The sequence below is a fragment of the Botryllus schlosseri genome, chromosome 11 (genome assembly GCF_051294905.1).
Source record: "Botryllus schlosseri isolate E-star chromosome 11, Bs_hap1, whole genome shotgun sequence".
NCBI lineage: Eukaryota > Metazoa > Chordata > Ascidiacea > Stolidobranchia > Styelidae > Botryllus > Botryllus schlosseri.
In genome coordinates, this window is record NC_137246.1 from 21024764 (window position 1) to 21048689 (window position 23926).

The 23926-nt window shown below is 41.2% G+C and overlaps 1 protein-coding gene and 1 non-coding gene across 2 annotated transcripts; both read right to left on the bottom strand.

Moving 5' to 3' along the window:
• Positions 1-5624: 5624 nt before the first annotated feature.
• Positions 5625-23312, bottom strand: LOC145450197 (integrin alpha-6-like). The gene is made up of 25 exons (XM_080328703.1): positions 23074-23312; positions 22862-23011; positions 22292-22354; positions 21766-21870; positions 21553-21618; positions 21225-21341; positions 17825-17996; positions 17620-17759; positions 17330-17549; positions 17071-17222; positions 15065-15251; positions 14881-15006; positions 11899-12056; positions 11750-11836; positions 11243-11440; positions 10321-10476; positions 9346-9446; positions 9162-9284; positions 8874-8973; positions 7758-7890; positions 7634-7694; positions 6740-6883; positions 6552-6680; positions 5939-6090; positions 5625-5854 (listed from the first exon to the last, which is right to left on the bottom strand). Exons 1-25 carry the CDS (start codon positions 23249-23251, stop codon positions 5785-5787), a joined length of 3288 nt encoding a protein of 1095 aa, XP_080184829.1. The 5' UTR covers positions 23252-23312; the 3' UTR covers positions 5625-5784.
• Trnae-uuc (transfer RNA glutamic acid (anticodon UUC)) lies at positions 12126-12197 on the bottom strand. The gene has a single exon. It is a non-coding gene; the product is annotated as a tRNA-Glu (tRNA).
• Positions 23313-23926: the final 614 nt, after the last annotated feature.

The window sequence follows — 23926 nt, forward strand, 5'->3', positions numbered from 1 at the left end:
TCCGAAGCTTCATCTTTGAAAAAATCTTCGAATTCGTCAAAATTTATCTCACTTTTAGACTTCTGGCTAGTTGCACCAGGCGAGGTGAGGTTGCTTGCTCCATGTGGGAATAATGCAGGAGCTTGATTGCTTGGAAGAAATGAAAAGGCAGGCGCTCCTGTGTTTTTCAGATGGCTGGCAGCTAAATCTGACAGATTGCGACTAGTTGTCCAGGCAGCCATGCGGGCGTTTTCAAGATAACAAAACTTTACAAATATACCATACCCTGTATATGTGGCTATTGAACAAGAAAAACTTCGCTATCAACCAGTACTGTTGTTATGCGGCACAATACATGTACTTTATAGGCTATATCATGTGAATAAAGCTCTAATTTTATGGAAGTGGCATGAAAAGAGAGCAGATTTTATGGACATTATAAAAACATAAAGAGTCAGAACAGCTCAACAAGGACCAGAAACCCATCAGTTATTTGTGGAAAAAGTACCGATATCTGAGTCACCATAGGACGTGATGTTGTATTGCTTTGCTCTGGTTCCTTCGAAATCGAAGTCACAATTCTGAAACAGTACCATATCTATAACAGTACCGAGTGATAAAAATAAATAGTAAGGTATTTCAGGACCAGAGCAAATGTAACCTCAACATTGCAAACCACTTCACAACGTCGTTCAAGAATTGTAGTAGGGAGGCCAGGGGACAGAACATAACAAATTTTCCGAAATTTGAGCCATCTGCATCACGCATCTTACCTCCGTGACCGACATTTTATTGATGGTCATCCTTTATATATTTGGCATTTAATACTACCGTATTTTATAAACCAAAAAGGATGGGAAATCATTCCAACATTACAAATCATGAAATCAGAACGCGTTAACAAATCAATCAATCGGTACCAGGCATAAAGACACATTTCAATGCTTTGTGGGTATTCGTTCTACTACGGGTCGTATTATAATCTGAACCAGGGTCTATGTATAACATACACTTCATCAACATTAATCCCACTAACTCAAAATTCGCTCCAGAAGCCGCTACAGCACCGTTTACTACGAGTCTGAAGTCTGACTGAATTGTCAACAAATAAGTTACTGTTATGAAGGATCATAGATGTCGTTCTGGCGGTATTTCGCTGCAATGTGAAACATATAAACGAACATGGGGATCAATCTTATCGTAAATTGCCCACAATGCCCCGATTTCAATCGCAATCTTCAAATTGTAGTTTAAATTTGTCACTTGGAAAATATTGAAACAAAAGCGTTGATTTACCAATACAAAAATCGTTAGGGGGTTAGATCATTCAAATATCCGGATACCATATTTTGCATTTGACTGATTGACTCCTGAGGTGAGTTAAAGATTAGATTCTTCGAGCGAGATAGTGTAATGGTTATCCGTCTGGCTTCTCGATTGGTAATTCGTGGGTTCGATCCCCGGCCCGGTCATACCAAAGACTTGGAAATAGGTATCCGCAGCTATCCTGCTAGGCACTCAGCAATCGCGGCTGGCATGGAGTAGAAAAAAAACGGGGCGCACCGCAGACTAGCAGAGATGAGCGGATTTGAAATTTCTATGTCCTAATCCAATCCAAATCCGAACTTTGAAATCCAAATCCAAATCCGAATCCATAACTTTTTCATATTCAAGTCCATGTCCAATCCTAATCCGATTCCAACTGGAAATTCAGAATAAATACCAATTTATGCAATGGAGAGATTCGAAAATTTTCTTTCACAACCAACGATTCACTTGATTCAAGATAACTTAGTAACCATAAGTACATTAATAACTGATCTGATTAAAGTTTGTCGCCATTCGCCACACGACATTTCAATCTCCCAGAAAATAGGTAAATCCAATCCAAATCCTAATCCGTTCTGAAAAAATATTTAATCCAAATCCAATCTAAATCAGACAAAATTTCGCAAATCCTGTTTTTTGAAAACCTAATCCTAATCCATGCTCATCTCTGCAGACTAGATGACCTCACGGCCGTATCGCAACTCCGTCGTCAAAGCATCTCGATGGTGAGGGCGAAAAAGAATATCATTTCTCTTTCTCTCTCTCTCTCTCTCTCTCTCTCTCTCTCTGTCTAAGCACTAAGGTGACTAAGCTGTATCGGTTATAGTTTAGTTTTATCATAAAGCTGACCGAAATATAACAATAGTCGCTTGCCACCATACATTCAATATAATACAAATAACGAAGGACAGGGTGGAAATTATGGGTATAGGCAAGGGCGTAGCCAGAAAAAATATTTGGGGGGGGGCGAAAAATTCGATGACGTAAATGCCCCCCCCCCTTAAAGATAAGGAAAAAAATAGGTAAAATCGATGGACTTGGGCGCTTATTGGATGATTAACACAACATCTGGGGCGATAGTTATATATATTCCACAGACGGATGTGATCAAACGATGACTGTGGAAAACCAGGACGACAACACTTTCGCGCGAAGCGCGAAAAATTTTTTATGGTTAATGAATGAAATTGGTTCATTATATTGGTCTTTGCATATTGTAAATACGTTTTCATTATCAGATTTGCCGGCAGGGCTGATAGAAGTGATGTCATCAAACATTCAGGGGACAATTAATTATACATCTTGAGCTATATGTTCATACCACACGGCAAGACTAGTTTCTAGAGCAGGGTGGCCAAAGGGCCACATGAGACTTACGAACCATTGCGCGGGCCACTTGAATGTTGATGACCTTTTTTAGTCTTCCGATGGAATCATACCGGATAATAGGTAACGTTGAAAACAATACTTATATTAATACGCATCAAAATCAATAACAATTATGACATGAAGACTTCGTGTGGATCCCCAACCTAGCCGCGCGAAATATTGTACATTATATAGTCATATACGACGATCTGCGAAAAATGTGGCTGGCCCCTGGCTACGCCAATGCGTCGGAACTCAGAACTGATATTTTAGTGGCAAAATCCCAAATTTCGCGGTCAGGCTAATCAAATTTTAGTTATTCGGTTTTGGTAATTTATTTTTTGATAATACTAGTAATTTCGAGAATTAACCCGCGGGCCTCTCTAACCTTCTCGCGGGCCACGGGTTGGCCGCCCCTGTTCTAGAGGGTGGACGCCGGACGGGACAGTTGTCATTTATTGCTGTTACTTCATGACTTGCGTAGAAAGCTGTCACCACTCAAGAGATTGAGCACACGCAAGGTCGTAGCCAGAAAAACAATTTATTTTTATTTTGTTTGGGGTGGGGTGGGGGATTATGACTTTAGGGGAGCTCTCTCGTGGGAACATCTCGCAGAACCGTACATCCTGCCATAGGCAATTTCATCACTACCCTTTATACATACGATTCTTAGACGCACACACACACATACCCTATGGAAGCTTCCAGTTGCCAACTATAGCTTATTAGGCGGTCGTTGCACGGATGAGCTCAAATCGCTGACATAAAGTGATGAACAATCAGTGTGAATTTCGGCCCTAGTCGCGCGGAGCGGAAATTTTTTTTTTTAATAAATGAAAGAATTCGATCAATAATATTGGTACGTCTATATGAGCAAGTGGTGTCCATTCTTATTACTTCGTTGAAGCACGGTTTGTTCGTAACCTCTGGTAGAGATTGACGCTACTTTAAAGATTGAAATCGCTGATACATACCAGACCAAATTAAAAAACACCTTTGATCAGACTCGTTCAATTTCAAATTAGCAATTTTTAACGGGAAGTGGTGATATTTTCCTGTGCCAGTTGCGTTTATGTTGGAGGGGTCTGATTGCAGGGACAGGATCATTCGGCGCCAGCCATTTAAGCACCCGAAAATGAGAAAATCTATATCGAAGGCTTCGGAATACATGGGTCGGTTTTATGGTGGTCAATCATTTTGGGAGCGCACTTTGCGGAGTAGCATGTAGCATACTTTATATATCTTCGTGTGTCCCGGAACGGAAGTTGCCGGAGCTAACAGTCCCCAACCCCATACTGAACTGACACTCCTACAGACTCAATCAACCCAACGACCTCGGGCTACTCTAGTGTATCTACTGGTACTGTTGTATTCTCATAATTGAGAATGCAGCTAAATTCAATAATAGGTATTTGCGGAATAAATTTGTTTCGTGATACCGATAACCAAATCAAGACATGAACGGTCACTAAATCGCGCGAAGCGCGAAGAAAAATTTTAGGTTGCATACATTTGCCCCAAAATACACTAATATCTATTGATTTTACGAAAATTTTCTAAAAATTTTGGGGGGGGGGCGACCGCCCCTTTCGCCCCCCCCTGGCTACGCCAGTGGGTATAGGCCTATGATTTAGCATTGGTGTTCGGAAATTAGGGTTTCCATATTTGGGAAATCTGAAAAGAGGACACTTTTTCAAAATTTTCAGACTTGCAATCCTGAAAAAATGGTAACTTTTTCTCATTTCGTGGTCCGTTGACTAAAAAAAGGTCAACTTTCCGGCTCAGCTCCCGAAATAGCCGCCGGGGCGTTATTACTTCAGTGCTGGTTTACTGTATATCACTCGAATTTTACCCTATATTTAAACAAAATTATCAATAAAGAGGACAAAATCTCAAAAAAGAGGACATTTGGGCGTCCTCCGAGGACACTTTCAAATAAGTCAAAAAAGAGCACAAATCCTCTTAAAAGAGGACGTATCGGAAATACTACTGAATTCAAAATCGAAATCCAGACCGTCTCTCTCAGTAGGCTATATGTGTATATTACCTACCAAAATTCGATTTTGCTCGCATAACTGCAGTCTCGGCGTAGTTGAATAAAATCTTCTCCCATCAGCACGAGAGACTGTTGCGGTTGGAGTCTATATGGACTGCATCACGTTTCGAAGTGTGGGAGCGGGGCCTACGATACTACGATAAGTATCGTAGGCCCGGTGGGAGGTTTATCTCTCCTCCCCTTCGTCGATGTTATTTCGGCGTCTGATAAATATAGGCCCTAAGCCCAGAAAAAAGACCTGATAAAGGACGATTAAAAAGTAATAGAATGCCAAGCCAACTAAGCGTTAAAAGAGACAGCCGCAAGATCAAGATCGAACTCTTGTACACCGGATATTAATTAATGATAGAATTACCAGTATTCCGAGAACGATGAGATTCGATTGATGGACCGTGTACTTGGAGGGTCGAGATCCTCCCTCATTACATTGCATTGTGTCTTATTTGGTTGGCTTTGGTATTCATGATGTTTCGACTGCTTCGGTCATTTTATTCCAGGCCGATATTTCTAAAAATGATTCCTTCCGACTTGTAGCACGGCCTGACGGCCCACTTTCGTTCTAGGCTTTTTTAAACAACACTAGTGCGGACCAGGTGGCACGGAGGAGAATAGCCTCCTGCTCCTAGGTAGGAGATACTGATTTCGACGTCAGTCCGACTCGCAATTCTTATTGGGACTGCTGATTTGTGATTTTGACTAATACCTTTACCACTCAGTTCGATCACGTGACTACATTTCAGCAACGGCAAAGCGCGCTAGCGATCATTACGAAATAAGATTAGGTATTCTAACAGGACTTCCCTGAGACAATCTCCTGTTTATTGTGAGTCACAATGCATAACTTACGCAGGTTCCATGCTAATGTCGAGTTGTCAGCGATTCGGTAACATAATAATGGGCGATTCGGCGTTTATTTGAAATTGCTATGAACAGCGAAAACGGATTTTATCTATCTGATATATATTAAGTTTCTATATCTGTTATAATAATATCTGGGAGAACAAGCGCACGCTATCAGTCCATGAAAGTGGCTTCGATGTCCGATCAACTCCTCAAGCACTAGATTGTTCCTGAACGCTGTGAACAGTTGCGTCTTCGTTTCCTTCGTCTGTTCGGGGATATCTTGAGATGTAAATAAAGTTTTATCAGAACCAACGATCACGCAGCATAGAAGCATTCATTTGAATCTATTAGCCAAAAAAGTACCTTTTCCTTTTAAAGAAGCCGCAGCGTACGAGTATAAATATGATCAGGATGTAAATCAGCAGCAGTATTATGATGGCGATCACGATATACCACCAAGGGAAGGCTGATACAATATCGTCGTTGAAGAAAGGATGGTCAACTGTCGTTCGAATCTGCGCATTTAGAAAGTTAACCGGCGAAGTTATTAATTGTGAGGTGGTCGAAGTAGTCGTTATGCGGCTACTGAAGTAGGAACGTAGATTTCAACTCAATTCGGAGTAAAATGTACTAATTTCTAAGACTACTTTATGTCGGAATAATGAACAGATCTGAAAAGGGATCAAGTAGTTTGAAATGTTGGTAGGCTGTAACAGCAGATTAATATTGGTGAAACGCGGATGACAGCTTCCAAAATTGCTAGATGCGTTCCGGCAGCCGATACAGATTGACTATATTAATGGGGAAAACAAAAAAGACGAAAAAAATATAAAACTATTATCCTTGACCGGGGCACAGGGTTCTCTGCAACTGTGCTTCAAAAAGTTTACAAGTTGGACAAAATAAACTTGACTATGCCTCGAAAACGTATAATCACTTTATTCCTGATATCCGCTGCACTAGAAAAAAGTTTCACCTTTGCAACGTTTGCGTTCAGTCGCACGTTCTCGAATTGGGTGGTTACGTGAGAGCTGGTGTCAATATGCACCAGATCCAATCTCCTCAATGCTTCTTCTTCCAAGAAGGTAGCTTCCCAAAGACGTGTCTGGGAGATATATTTTTTAGGATGGCTATGTATACAGAGTGCATAGGGAAGGAACTCACATATAGCTCTATTGAAACTCTTTCGTTTTCTCCTAATTCTTCCAATGAACAAACGATATTTATGCACCTCGCACCTTGGCCACACTTGAGCGTTGCTTGAAATTTATCTCTGAATCCGGGAGTGAATATCGTTCGCAAATTGAGCTGCCCATAAACAGACTATAGATCAAGAATCAAATTTGCGCAATAATCCTAGCTGTTGTTAATAGACTAATCAAATAACGAGAGCGTACCGGCAATGGAGGAATCATCGTATGGATACTAGGGCGGAGCATGGACGGGAGCCGGATTGGATATCTGGCCGGATTTTCTCATTTTTGAAATGGCAGCCTTTACCCTCTTCCACTCTCGAATCAATGGTTGAAGTGAAACGTTCATGGAAATATAGCCTACTATACATGCTGAGTCCAAGTCGGCATAATAAGGGTTGGATTTGATCTTTGAGTTTTTAATGTCCTGTTTGTATTGTTTCAGTCAATATTCAACACCATTCTGTGAGTAGACAATTATTATCGGAATTTTTCGGACCGGGGCACTTTTTTCTCTAGAATCCGGCCACGGAGTCGGACCAGAGCTTTAGAAAACAGGATCGGAGTATAGGACCAGAGAATTTGTCTATCCGCTCCGCACCAATAGATACTAGGGCAATATGAATATGAATACACGGCAGCATAGTTTTTTTTAAATTTTTTATTTTGAGCGTTGCTCGATAGCCATTATGTCATCACAATTAATTTGTGACGACATTTTATTGCTGGACACGTATCCATGATATTTTGACAAGGTGTTAGATCCAATCTATAATAGGCCTACACGGCTACACCTCACCACAGAAACCCTATACAAGTGAGACACCTTATCTCATAATTTAAGTTCATAAAAGCTGATCTTTACCGCTCTCTTTGATCTTGACAACTCAACAAACGGTGGCTGAAGTTCCAGCGCATTGATGTTTCTGAGGTAAAAAATACGATATTCGCGCGATTGACTCTCGCGTGATGTAGCACTTTCTAATCACCCGTTGCCAGTACTGCACGATCCCCCCGACTTGGGCGTAACCTCGGCGGCGACTAGATAAAGCAGCCATTTGCCGTTGTGGATTTCGCTCGGCAAAGCTATGTTCATGGAAAGTCCCGGAGCCGGACGGGTCCCTGAAAGAGGTTACCGAATTTCATTGTGAGTGTACCGCTCAACTGGTAACGAAATTACATACGAGCTCGGCGGATATGTCAGAATGGTCGTCGCTTAAAATAATTTTCTCTCGATTTCAATAATGGCACAAGAATTGCGATACAATGAATAGATATAGGAGGGTGTCGAGATGGCTTGGCGAAGTCCATTAACCTGCCGCTCTGACTAAACTGTGCAATGTACATACTTTGGGACGTTCTTTTATAGAGCGCAATGCAGTTCCAGACACGGATCCTCTCAACCTTGATTGAGCCCATGTACAAGCAGTGGCAACAACGAAGTACTTTTACTCTTTTGGAGCACTCAATTAAGTTTCTTCTACTTGCACTAATTAGTCAAGAGAAAATGTTTTAGACTTCTTCTGCTTCTAATCGAACAGTGTTTTAGGCAAAAGTAGGAAGTAGTATTAGCTAGAGGTCGAGCGATATTAATAACCGGCGGGCGATAACACAGGCCGATATTAATATGGAAGCAGCAGAGAACCATTCCTCAAAAATATTATATATTATAGGCAAGATGGCATTTGTACATGCCACAGAAAGGTGTACAACAAATAAGCAAACTGAAATCAGAAAGAATTGTTGCTGAATTGTGCACATTCATTGAAATTTGATACATAATTGCAAGAAGCACTGTTTCTCGGCAATGCTCACAAGTTTAACTTATTGTCCTCCTGCAAGTGTAATTTTTGAAAAAAAAGTTCCAATAAAATATCGGCAGTGATATCGGCCTTCTCAGTTGTTCCATGTTTTCTAAATCATGTGAATAAAATGTAACTCGATCAACTTTATGCTCAGCGATCAACCGGTTCCCATAACCGCGGGTTGTTAAATCCTGATGAACGCGATAACCGACTCTTTAATCAATCCAACTTTACGATCTCTGCCCTTAGTCGCACAGTCCGCCGTAGTATAGTCATAAATGCGTAAAAAAGGAACTCTACCTCTGTTGGTGACATCCAGATGGTGTATCACACGAGATCCGATGTCGTCGGTTTTGTTCATGATACTGGCTCCTAAAATTTCGCCTTGTTTGTATCGGACCTGTGCAATAATACACGTTACCTCCTTGACCGCCAAAGATTGTGGCTAACGATAGCGCGTAGAAGCGTGAATGCTATACCTACACAGCTCATATCCCTTCATTTAGCTCGATATTTCTTTATATTCAATGTATCTTCGATTACATATTATACACACAGCAATACATTCAGACAACATAACCGGTATACCTGCTCAGGATTCGAGTTCCCAGTGATCACAATATCCAATTCGAGAACAATTTTCGCTTCCAACACAATATCCGCGATTTCCGGATTGTCGCTAGTCGTGAATCCTTGCAGTGTTGTTTGAATCTGCGAGTTTTGACCGAGTGCTAACAATCACCACAACGCGGACACAATCGCGTGAGCTCACCTGTTTCTGCGTCCAATTCACTCGGCTGACGTCGAAGTTCACCGTCAAGTCTGCCACTTCTCCAGCCTTGAACGGATTGCCAATTTCGCACTCGAGTAGATCTGAGTGATACGGGTTGTTGTTGTTTTTGTTTATCGAAAGAAAAATTTGGCTTTTATCACTTGTTGGTCTTTTGCACCACGGTCAATAACGGCGTAAGAAATGAAATACGGCCAACAATGGCGTGCAGAATGAGGAAAACCCGGTACATAATGACGTGAATTAGCATTTCAGCACCACGAAAAAATATCAATTATAAAAAACGAAATTTCAACGAGGTGGGAAAATAAAACAGCGGTAACGACTATTTACAAATGACGGTTGCGGTATAACACGAATGAAATGCTGAATGGGATGATTTTGTCACCAGTGAGGAGAATTTTAAGGCAAAAATCTATATTTAATTCGGCACACTACGATGAAACTCATATTTGGGCAGTGAATTAAAAAATGTTCAGTGGTTTCTGGATACCAGTATTTTTTAACAGTGTTTTAAGAAAAACAAAATTGTGTTCTTTTCAAGTTGTAAAATTGTGCCATCATTGTGTAAATACTATACAAAAAACATGTTGTGTCTTGTGTGAGCCTACGGACAATTACCACCCGATATAGCCGACGTATATCGATATGGGATGGTTGGAACCCTCAAAATAGTCTGTTCAACAGCAATAGTACATATATTTCGACAAAGGAGTTATTTTTACCATATATTTTCAATTGTCATTGTCAATATACTATGACGTCACAATGGAATATTCGCGACGTCAATGCTTTAAAAAAAAAAAAACAATGAAAAACATGTTTTAAATTAGTGCCTTGTTTTAAGCATGTTTGTTTTAAATTGATTTTTTGTTTAAATGCAACCCTACCAATGATGCGAGTGTTGGAGGTGGAAATTAAAGATGTGCATTACGAACGCATCATCGTTCATCTTACCAGACGCGACTTGACCGCAGGTGATGTTGGTTGTCTTGTCGACTAACGAACTGCTATAGGTCGTGTCTGTCGGTATTGTCAAAGTGAAACGGGCTTGGTGAGCGTCTTCCGCGTGATTCGTTATCGAGACGTTCACAGGTAGGTTTTGCGTTCGTCCTGGATTTCACATGTCGAACACGGAATAAAGACAACGTAATAGGTTTTGTATTATTCGATTGCTAATAAAATAATATCAACTCCTGTAATTCATCACAATGTTTTGATGACTTTACCATAATCGTGGCGGATCGCTGGGTCTCGGATAGCCCCACGACGGGCCATGTGTTGGGTAAGAGGAGGCGGAAGAAGTAGGAGTAGCAACAACTTTCCCACATGTCAAAACTACTTCAAGTGGAAGTAGAAAACTAATGGTATGGAAACTACTCAAGTAAGTTGTCTCGAAAAGTAGACAATGAGTAGGGGGATCGCATACATTTTGTACACACTTAACGAAACGAGTGTGTGTATCTACTCGCCTACCACCCCTGAAATGCGGTGTGAATACACACCCATGTCACTCGAAACCAGAATTTGCCTCTGACTTAAACCGTGGTATACATCGGGTACAGCATGTTAATCCAGATTATGCATGTATGAACGTAGGAAGGTATAGGGACGTAGGATTTATAACCACTCTATTACACTATACAAATTCCAGAATATATTCAGTTAATAAAGAGGCTATTTGAGGTGACTCTCATGGCGATCTCAGTCATAACGGTGATGCAGCTCATCGCAAAAGTACTTTCAAAATCCACGGTGCGCAAGTAAAGCACTTTGTAACTGAACAGTGTGGTCATAGTTATTCAATTGAACTGTAGTGCGATCATATTGATATCAGCGCCTAGGACCCAAAGAGGTGACTTGCACTCGGAATTCCTACCAAGAACGATTTCGTCTGGCATGCTCGCTTTGAATTTCAAGTCGCTCTGGCATCCGTCCGAACTGCAATTGTTCTTGATCTTTACCACCTTGGTGCTGGTTTTGTTAATATCAGCATCGAGAATGGGGTCCTTGATCAAGTTGAAGACAGGCGCACCTCGCCTCTCTCTTTGAAGTTCGGGAAGCACAAGGTCAAACTCTATAAAGTAAGATGGCAAATAAACTGAAACTTCATCTTGGTGGCAACCCCACGCGATAAAGCTGGAAAACGCGAATAAGAGCCCGGATTTGGAGTTGCAAAAGCCAAATTTTGTAATTGAAAAAGTCGCTTCTGTAATGTGATCATGCATTGATGATAATATATTGTGTCACAAAAATGATCTATTGGAATAGATTGGTGGAATTTTATCATATAATTTAAAAGCAAGTGTTGAGTGAACAATTAACATACGGTTGATGTGTAAATATATTCAATATTCATATTCATGCGATTGTAACGTTACGAAACCTAGTTTCACTTCAATTTCGGTCAAATGGTCCTTCATCTGATCGAGAAATCGTGCATCCAATGTTTGCGTCAGACATTCCATTTCATCTGTAAAATGACAAAATATTATAACTTATATCTGTACTATATTAATAAACCAGCGAACTCACTACTAGATGACAGAGTAGTGGTGTTCTTCAAGATATTCGATCGGGAATTGCCTAACGCAACTCGTGGCGTACCACCCAATTCCTGCATAGCACTATCCGCCACCAGGATGTAGGATACCTCAACGTCTTCTGTATAGTCAATATGTCTGGTTTGATACCTGTGACGAAACGGCATAAATATTCCATAAAAAAGTTCTTACACTCAACTATCATAATAAGAAAAAACGTTCCCAGACCGGGAATCGAACCCGGGCCGCCTGGGTGAAAGCCAGGAATCCTGACCCCTAGACCATCTGGGAAGACGAGAGAATAGAGCGCGATATTTGTGTGAATCTCTTATACTCTCTTCTATTTATAGTAGCTTTATAGAAGTCTGTAGTGTAGGGCTTGGGCTGGGCACAATGTTTAGAGTACTCGAATCTGAATCGAGTATTGATTTTGATGATTCGAGTCGAGTAGTAAAATACGATTTTTTCGAGTACTGAAATTATACGCTTGTCACCACTGAAAGTTAATTTATCAACGAGAATTGAAGTTTCGATACTATTTTTCACTGTTGAGAGAGAGAGAGAGAGAGAGAGAGAGAGATTTATTGATTTGTCCAACCGTAAAGAAAACAACATTGGCACATGAAACAACAATAAATGAACTTAACGGTATTGGACAGGGTGTGACCGATATGACTCTGGGTAGGGTCAAATGGTCTGATCACACCCTTCATTAACAAATACAGATATTGTGAAGCCCTGAAACCTTGATTGGCGGTATCGTAGCATACGAAATATATAGTATAAAACTACGAAGGTTACTGGACGTAGCATATTTCCAAAGTCATGATTATACAAGAACATTGTCACCAAGTAGAATGAAATTTTTAATTTTGTACTTAATTTATGAGTATTGCAGCAGCTTGTTAGCAGATTTTCATGACGGCGAGAGTAGGCTAATTATTCTCGTGGCCGCATAAAATGTCTTTGAGCGGTCAAGACAGTGGGATATACAGGGTTAGGGGATCGTACCGCCCTCTTTTCAAAATCCCCAAATTTAAGTTGCTTTCGCACCGGCGATTATCACCACTCACGAATTCGATCTACCAACCATCGAGCGCCTAGAAATCTTGGATTGCACGATACCTTGATTGACGAAAAAGAATAGCAGACATGGTTACACTTGTAGGATAATGCTGTTTTCAAATACACAATGTCTTCCTGATCCACACCGAGAAATATGTGACATTCACAATTACAAATTCAAATTGAAAACGACGCAATACCTATCCATTTTCTTCATTGGTTTATTTGCTGTCTAGCACCGCCGTAAAAATGTAGGTGTGTAACGCAACGTTACGTTACGCCGAATATTTTAGAATTCGATCAATACCTAGATTTTCAGAATAAGCGCGACAATTACGTTTGATTAATCACAGTGAATATATATTCTAAGCTATTTACGATGAGTTGCTCTGTCACAGGTGAGGCTTGGACCGTCTGTGCCTCATCTGAGTCTTACCTATCCTTTCGCGTTTTATTTTCGAACAATAAATATGAAAATTCCGTGATTTTGGGAATAAAAATGTTCAAAATCTAGTCATTCATAAACATCGATAGAAGATATCGATAATCATTTGAGGGTTCACAATTTTGCTTCATGCACTCATCCCTGACGACATCTGAGGCACTGCCTCACTTGCTTCCTCTAACGTATCACACGGTGGCTATGTATACTGATGTAGTGAATAACTAGTGATGAGTATGTTTGGCTCCCTAACCATGTGGACAGAAAAAAATATGGTGCACACTACGATTCCCATTTATTAGTGCTACCAATACGTCATGGATGTTCAATTGTGGCGTAACAGTTGACATGTTTGGCGCTTTGGGAGTTATAATTGAAAATATTGGGCCAATATGGCTCTTCGGTCGAAAAAGGTTTCCGGCCACTGCCATACGGTATACAATCAAAATTAGATGCTTCGAGGCGCAATAATGCCAATACCGAGACGGCCGTCTTAAGAAACGAAAAATGAGGGCGTGCGTGCAATAGATTACGGACACACAGAAACGTGTTGTTGCGAACGACAATCGGGAAATGAAGGAATTCAGCTGTTATAATCAGCATACAATTGCCACGATGCGAGAAAATCAATGCGATGTCAGAACCTCGTCGTGTTGAAAGTATCACCGATTGGATGCGAGCTTTCGCGTTTATGATCATATGTTTCGGCTATTAATTATATTGTCTGCTTGATACACTCGTATTCTCGAATTGTCGGGCAATTTTCACTTGACAGCGTGTAGTTCAATTCGTTACTCACTCGACGCATTGTGCAGTGCAGGGTGGTGAATTACAAACACCGCATTATCAGTGGCACAAATGATGATTTTATTCGATTAGTTTGAACGGGAACACTCTTCATCCCATTGAAGTTGATCGCCGCTGGAGAGACTGGTAACAAAGCGCATCAACATCGAATTTCAACCAGTTGCGTATTTGGCAGAAAGCAGATTTCTATTGATGAGGTCATAAACTCTTATTGCTCTTGCTTCGGTTAATCGTTTAAATATATTCGACTGTAAGTCTTGGTAGTAATGTGTGCAGGGCCGGTCAGGATATCTAGATATTTCGCAAAGAAGCAATGACGCGCGAGTTCGAGTATAGCATGTGCACTATACAGAGATCTCACATGTGTTATGGCGCATATTTAAAAAAAAGTACATGTCGAAGTAGTCTATAAGAGGATGTAGGATGTAGTGCGAGTAGGCAAAAGCTGCTTGAAGTAGCCTACTTCGTTACTATTCACCTCTGGATATCATGGAAGAGTCCCTCTAATATTTCATAATAAATTTCAAGCCAAATGTCGATGTCTCATTGGACAAGATCTTACATGTTACGATATAGCGTATAATAAGTGTCTAAAACGCCCAATCTTCATTAGAAATCACCCAAAACCGCGTATCTCCTATACGCACAGTACGCACTTACAGGAAACAATATTCCACGCGGAAGCACGACCAGGAAATTCCCCCCAAACTGCATTTTTTTGCGTCCAAATTAATTTCTTCTTGATCAATATGAAATGTCATGCTGATGTTTATAATAGGACGCGACCTTGAACACCAAAAAACAGTTTTATAGTAGTTGTAAGATGGGAACCTCTGTCTCAGACCTGAGTAGCGTGACAAGGTCCGAAAAGGACCCGATCAGAAGGTCTGGGTATTTATTGTTGTCGGAATCCACTATTCCCGAGAAAGAGGCTCCGAACCCTGCCAGATTTCTGTTGCTTGATTGGACAAAGGTGAGGTAATCCCGGCCGGATAGTGTTTGAGATTTACGGATAATTCCAGAAGGTGAACCTGTACAATCAGATGCAGATTAGGTAAGATACAAGGATGGCTTATACATTTTGGTTATATAAGACGATAGCGCATAGTCTTTGATTCCTCAGAGAGCCTTCGCGCGGCGTATGCTTCCAATTTCAAATACAGCCCAAGCTACTACTGAATTTCACATTGCCTATAGTGTGACTTACTTCATACTTCATCAACTTATTTAGATATTCCATGCTCTTATGTCATTGGATTAAAATTATACTCAAATTTTAGTGTTTTATATCAAATAGGCCAGTGGTTCTCAACCTTTTTGTCTTCGCGGACCCCTTCCAGACCGTCACGGACCCCGCGGACCCCCACGAAGTTTTAGATCAAATTTAGCTCAATTATCATTCAATCGCCATTTGACTTGTGCAAATGATAGCTGTAGGTTTAGTGATAAAGAGCAACAAAATAACTTTTCTTGAAAATAAGATAATACTATATATTCATTATTCATGTTGAAATTGGGATGACTTCTAATATTTCAAAGCAAATTCTGCAACTGCATATCTTGAAATACGTGGTGGTGTCTTGAAAATACGCGCCTTCGGTTTGATATGAACGAGTGCCGAAAATTCATTTCCATAATTTTAGGTTATGGCGAATGTAATAATAACGCGTAACACTTCCGACGACACATTTGGGTATGATCGCAACAAATATGGCACCGAAATTGAGAAGCAATTTTTATTCAATGAACACACAACGTCAAGCCTTATCATTTCTATCTAGCACAGGGGTGTCAAACATACGGCCCGCGTGCTGCATCCGGCCCATCAGACCACTTCATCCGGCCCGCGAGGCCATTCTGAGTAAATTGAAAAAAATTGATCTCATTATCCGGCAGATTTTTAACAGAAGTTGCGATTTTACTACTGAATAATTCGACGCAAATTATCCAGCATATTTTTCACCACGAATAGGTCGGACCAACGACGCATGTCCGTTGACCAGTGACATTGTCCACGAAAACGGGCATAGAAATATTTCAATCATATCCTCGTTACAGCCACTCTAATAGTAGTTAATAAATGTATTCAATCGGCCAATTATCGTATTTTTGCCAATACCATTGTTTGAGAATAACGTTGTTGCTTGAATAGAGTCCTGGGCCCACATATTCCGTGATATCAATAACGCATTCCAGTGAAAAGCAAATATATGGATGTCGACGTAGCATATCGAAATTATTTGACTGGTCCGGTCCGAGAGTGACTAAAACTCTTGAATCCTGACCGCGGCCCAAGCTGAGTTTGGCACCCCTGATCTAGCAACTTATCTTGAAGTTATCATGGAAAAATGATAACGTATATCACTGGAGAAAATGGATTTTTGTAAACATTCCAAAGTCACTGTGATTGACCTTACTCATCCAACATTTTTTCCGCAATCCCCTACAAAACATCTTTAAACAGCAAAATGTTTTTATCAGTAGGCTATATTGACAATTTTGGGATCAAAGTGAGCCCGCACAGTAGGATCTTTCATCTCAAACGGCCATACTGTTGATGTGAGCTCTGGAGTTTTACTAGCAATGAAACGAAACTGTGCCACGTGATTTCCCGATTAAAAAATACAAATTAGGTTATCAATTTTGAGGCTTCGCGGACCCCCTGAAAATGCTTCGCGGACCCCCGGTTGAGAACCACTGAAATAGACAATGAACAGTTGGAAATGAAAAGGAGAAATCCAACGGGCCGCTAGGTGCTACTGTCTTTACTCTTTCATTATGACGTCGGGCAAGGGATCTGACAATTCGTAATTTTATAACCTGCACAAAATATTATAGATAAATCTTTACCCCTGTAAACATGTACTGCGCCATGATCGTCCTGGTAGGGAGCTCCAACTGCAAAATCATTGTACCCGTCTTGGTCCACATCCCCTATTGCTGCCACGGCATAGCCGAAGTTCGAATTCGGTGGTCCGTACAAAACCTTAGGTTCAATGTGTCTAAATACACAAAGCAAATGTATGTACAGCAACATTTGCATTTCACGAATGATTATTGGAGACGGCGCAATAAATACCGCTGCTGACCGCATCGGCACAATGCTTACTTGAAGCCTTTTCCAACTGCATTGGTGTATACGTACACCGCTCCACCCGCTTTTCTCTTCAGACTTCGTTCGTAATACTGCGGCGCTCCAACGATCAGATCATCGAGTCCGTCTCCGTTTATGTCTGTTGTTGCGATTGAATAGCCAAAGCTGGACGACACAGATTCGCCCAAGATGATGTTTGATTCATCAGGCTGAAGAGAGGCTTCGCCAAAGCGACCTACAATGCAGAATATGCCTTTCTAGCTGGTCGTAAATTCGGACTATAAAGTACGAATAGAGGCGATGACCTTCTGTTCTGAAGAAAACGACAGCCCCTGTATCGTTTCCCCTGGGTGCTCCGGCTATGTAAAACATTTCTTTACTTGTCGAAATCGAATTGCTCATCGCAACGGAAATCCCCATGTACGAATCACGGTTGAGTGGGAAACTGGAAATGTTACGTCACAAGGATTAATCATAAAGAAGGGATTGTTAGAGACGTGTTTTGTTTACTCATTGCATTTCGCCTTGTTGCTGTGTTGTCCTTTCCATTCTGTTACTGGGCAGGTCATAGTCCAATTGACAGCGGGATTTCTATCGAAAGACGGTAGCGGTTCCGTCTCTCTCCACTGGGGCATTTCTATGTCGAACAACGATCCTGACCAGCGCCACGCTCCGGGGCCACCTAGACAAGAACGTAATGTGTGTGTGCTATAACCTGTGTGTGTGCATTTGGTAATTACAACACCGACACTGAAGTGATATCTAACATATCAGAAAAACTTGGAGCATACATAAAGATGGCGGTGGTGGTGTATAGCTTTACACCAGGCAACATGAGCTATATGTATGCCCAGGGCCGTAACAGCACTTCGTTAGCCCCCCAAAAAAACTTTGGTCTTGGGCCCCCCATAGGGTTATAGACCGAACTTCTGGGGGGCTTCGCCCCGCAGACCGCCCTCCGGCCATACACTCTTTATCGCTATTTATCATATTCATTGGGAGTTTGTTTAGTCAATCAGCCTTGGTCGTCTAAGCGCGCGAAGCGCGGAAAATTTTTAGAATTCATGATTGAATCGGTCAGTATGATCGGGAATTGCATATATATTGTTATCAATTTTAATCTTCTCTCTGCTCACGTAATCAGATTTGCCGGCAGAGCTGAGTGAGGTGTGTTTGAAAAGGTAGGACCACTCAATAATAATTAAACATCTTCGGGCGTATACCCGTTGGCAGGAACGAAACAGCACCTCGTCAGGCCCCCAAAAACGTTGGTCTTGGGCTCCCGTAGGGTGATAAAACGACCCCCCCCCATCACGTTGTTTGCGTTTGTCGCGAAATCATCAGTACTGTATTGTGAGCCAGCGCCAAGCGCGAAAATTTTCGATAATTTATGATAAAATCGGTCAATCGGATCGGCGATTGCATATATATTATGCTATCCATTTATTGTCCTCTGTGCTCACGTAATTAGATTTACCGGTAGAGCTGAGTGAAGTGTTCTGAAAACGGGAGGGCCCGTAAATAATAATTAAACGTCTTCAGGCGGGCAGACCCATTGATATGACTTCGTTACATTATGTTATTTCGTGACTTCCAGTCTGCTATATCAAAAACTATAGAATCGCCCAAACGTAGGCTTCTAAACCAGGGGTTCTCAACCTGGGGGGCGCGGGAGGGTCTCAGGGGGGGGGGGGGGGGGCGAGAAATTTTTGTCAATTTTGTCAATGTCTGTATAAATTGTGATTAAACATGTGTTTCACAACCATTCTGAAGAGACGATTATTGAAGATTAAACTTAATTCGTATTCTAGAAAGCTTGCCAAACTCAAACTCCAGCAGTCGCGCTCAACGGAGTATAGGCTGACTTCAACTTCATTTGAGGAAATTTTTGATATTCTTTGAAGATTTTGAGAAATTCCTACGTGCTAGTCATTCATCACTTTATAGCTTTGGCAGTAGCCTAAATTTCTGTGCGCTAGGTAGCTGTTGTTGATAGCTGACGAACTGCACCGCCTAAGACAGACTTAGGTTGCCCGGTTTCGCCCTCAATTTGGCTATAAATCAACACAATTTAATTCATTTCCAAAACTGATCAAATTTAGCATGACAGGACAGAACGACGCCGTGCTCTCTGTTGACATTACCAGCATCGGGATTAGTTTCAGAGCAACCTACCTTTAAATTAATTGATGTCCTTTTCAATGTTTTTTTTGTTGTTATTTTCAAACAAGTTTGGGGAAGTTTGTCAGCAATGCAAAAGACAACTGGAATGCGGATTCAAAATTGGCGTAAGATATACCTCATGCATACTATTAGATCAGGGGTGGGCAGCCCGTACGGCCGCATGCGGTCGTAGAAGGGAATTTGTGGGGCCGTCGACGTCTAATTCAATTAGAATGCGTTGGCAGCCGTAGACATACAAAGTGCAATTACGAATTCAATCCCGAATTTTCGAGAGATTTTATTTAATCTTGAAATTTTCTTCGCGCTCCACGCAATTCAACAAGACCTAATTTTTCGATTTTAATGCAGGAGCGCCCTTCTTACTTGGAGCAGGAATGAGAATCCTCAAGAAATAACAATTCATTCGCGGCTCTGAAAAATTTTCGCGCACGGCGCGACAATATGCACTCCCAGCAACTATTCATAACATTGCCACTCACGATTTCGGTGCGTACAATAGGCCGTTTTGAAAAGTAGAATAGTCCGGAGTTCACCGGGAATGAATATGGACAGTTTACCATAGGTATTTTGCGTCCAGATCGTTCATTGCAGCTATGCCCTGGGATGTGGCCTTAGGCTACATAAGTAATCGAAATGCGGCCATGATTAGTAAGAAGGTTGCCCACCTCTGTATTAGATGAGGTGCTCTTTTTGACAAGACGATAAATGTCAGGGGCGCGCGATTTTTTAGACCATCGCCAAGGGGGGCGCGTGTCAAAAAAGGTTGAGAACCGCTGTTCTAAACTAAGAGACGCACCGATTTCAAATTGGTATTTCTTGACTGGCATAAAATTTTTCCCAGCGGGATGGTATTTGTCTTGTGAGGTTCAGATTGCAAAGACATGAACATTCGGCGCCAGTCATTTAGGCGCCTATGGACACAATTAAGCCAATATGTATTTTGTATGTATAACGAAGTCTTCGTTCTGACACACTACTTGGAGTCGCATGTTTTATGGCCTAAAACTTGATTGTATGTCTTGGTAGGTCGTGGTGCGGTAATGGCCCAATGACCAAAAATAAAAATAAATGGCTACTAGAATTCGCGCGCAGCGCGAAAAAGTTTTGAAAAAATTGCATAAATTTTCAAAAATTACTCTATGATTTATGCTAATTTACGAAATAATTTTGCACCCCCTTCGAGCTCGCCCCCCCCCCAATTGGGGGTTTGGGTTGCGGCAGTTACGGTGCTGTGCATGCCCAAGGCAGGACCAAAACACCAAAAATCGTTGGTCTTGTACCCCCATAGGGGCACCGATCAGCCACACATACCGAAGGCTTCGCCCTCAGACCCGGTTTCTTGCCTGCTCGAATGCCCGACTTCATTGTTATCAGAGGACACCCCGCATGTGTGAGTGTTTTCCTAGCCTAGGCACGGAGAAGTTTTGCCAATGATATTATAGTTATTATAGCGGTGCCGAAATGCCTATCTCTTTAAATTAGATTAAACTGGCCCTTTCTTTGGAGGAATCTATATTGAAATCAAGACATGTATGGCCATGAAATCACGCGAAGCTCGCAGAAAACTTTCAAGTTCTATACCAAAAGTTACGCTATAATTTATGTGTATTTACGAAATAATTTGGGCCGCCTTGGAGCTCGCCCCATATATAATTGGGGTTTGTGGTGCGGAAGTTATGGCGTTGTATATAGACAAATATTATTTATATATAAAGCCCCGCACTACCTAGCAAGTATTCCGAATTCATTATTGATATCGATGTTCCTGCTTGCACGTATCCGAATCGTTTCTTTGTGTCGATTCTTCGGTCTGGGTCTCTTTGTAAGTAATCACAAGGAGAAGCTGGAATATCATGAAAAATAGGTTTTTGATATGATTTATATCTAATTTATAGAACTTATCATGCCCCACACAGAAAGCAAGACAATGAGTCATTTTGGTGTAGACATGCTGAACTTCATTCTGTGCTACGGAATGTCACTATACCAATGTTGATGACGCGACTTTCGGTAAATTAAAACTTGATGAATACCGCCACAAAGATGTTCCTCACATAAGAAGTCTTTATTTAGTGATGAATTCGCCCTTGAAACTTCTACGATCTCACCAGTGTTTCGACCTAAGAAAAGTAATGAGAAAATTATTTATAGTACTGGAATTTCCCGAATTTCAAATGCAATGCAGCCTCCGTGTATATGAATATTTTGTGTTGTAATGGGGAACCGATCTCTGATACATTATATTCGAGTTCGATACAAACACATACCTTCCATCAAGAAACATTTTCCGCATACGTACTCTTCTTCTTCATCCGATAAACCACTTTGCCAGCCATAACGGTGTGCGCATGTAACCAAGAATTGTCCTGGACCTAAACAATAAATAATATACAGACGCCCTGCCTGTAAGATTTGATATTGAGTCAATTTTATTACTCCAATTTTATTGCCCCCCTCCCAGATTGCTACCAACGAAGACGGTTACATTATAACTTCACGTTTGTACTTCATTAATAGAAGCAAAGATAAAATGTACCTGTGTTCCTTCCTTTAAATATTTGGATTGTATGGCATAGATGTCGCATCGTTTGCACCTACGTTTGCACCTTTCCAAAATTTTCAACATTTATGTGATATAGGTTAGGTCTTTAATCAATGAAAGTGCTGGATGATATTTATTAATTTCACATCGACTATTATGGGAAATCCCCTGGGATTTGTGACAAATTCCTATTCGTACATGCTAGTAGGCAATATGGAAATCCAAACTATTAATCAAGTTTCGCAAATTACCTTGACTTCGAAGGCTGACTCCCAGCCACTGTTTCGAGTTAAACACCTTATTTCTGCTGCTATCTGTGAAAATGAAAATAATAATTGAGTACTAGGCTATGGGCTGGGCACAAATTCAAACTTATTTCATTTGTGCAGTTTTGTTTATAGCTACAGCTAACAGAACATTGTATGTCTACACGATGCTGTTGTTTTTCACGGACCGAGATCGGGTTTCAAATTCCAGAAGACCAGTTGGCAATCATACCACGAGACCGATACGCAAGTCAAGTTTCTTGGAGATAAATCAGAATCGGAACACAGCAAAACGACTTCAACAAGATCCCACGAGAATTCAGATTTCATATCACGACTGCTAGCTGTCGTTTGTAAACATTCCTCCATTGAGCACTGAGCAGTCCCTACATCTATGTGTTTTTCACGGTATCAGTCAAATCGAAAGGCACGCGGATAAATTGTTGCAATCCTGCTGGACCATGCGTACGACAGCCTTTTTTTTTATAAAGAATGATACAACACAGAACACGATAATGTACACATTGTACAGTACATTGTAGGCCTACATCCTACCGCCACTATATATATCCAGCGGAACACGTTTGCAGTCGGTTGGATTGGTGGAAACGGGGCAATAATACACCCCGCCCGATCTTGAAATAGATCCATCACCTTTGGCTGCTGTCGGCGCACCGACAACTAGCACACTACCAGTCACTCCAGCTACAAAAGGTGAAGTGATACATGAACAAGTGCACCAGGAGAAACGTCGGCATAACTCATACAGACTGTCTCTCTTGTTACTTTGTGCTGGGCAACACTGAATCCAAAATTGGACCCGTCGTCTCCAAACTTGAAAAGCGGAAGTTTGTCTTCCAAGTTGTAACATGTAATTCCAATGAAAGTGTATCCAACATAGATGAAGAGACACGTGTAATAAACGAAATAATTACGTCGATTCATAATAAAGAACGTTCAGTTGAAGAAGACCACTCTCAAACCTGCAAAACACGAACAATATTAGAAAGACACACTGAAAAATAGGTTTGCGACTCGGCACAGCGACAGTAATTCCATCGCATTGGCGAGCCCCTTGGGTAGGGGTTACGTCATTCTAATGGAAACGGCGAGCTGAGTAGCATAGCGATACGGCGTATATAACCGAACATCGTGATTCATTTGCAGCTGTCCAGCTATTGTAATAAGCATATTGCTTACTGGATTCTAAATTTCCTCGTAATTCAGCCATGCATTTTCGCATTACCTGACGGTATAGGTCGACAGGTGAATTATGTCCTCATCGAACGAAGAAGGCCTATATAAGAAAAATGATCAATGGTAATAATGTATCTTTCAGTCATGAACTATGATGAGCCTATCACAATCGTTGGAAACAATGATAAAAACGACATGAAGTTATGCGCGGGCACTGGCAAATGGGAATGGGCGGGGTGTATAATAGCTACTAGAAAAGGTGTGAACCTCTGGAAGGTTCAGGTTCGTGTGAACGCGAACCTTTTAGAAAGGTTCTGTATGAACGCGAACGGGAACCTATGACGTCACGTGACGTCTTATTGCTAATTCCAACCCTACATTTCAGTGGAGTGATAAGGTATTGTACAATGTACACCTGTACAC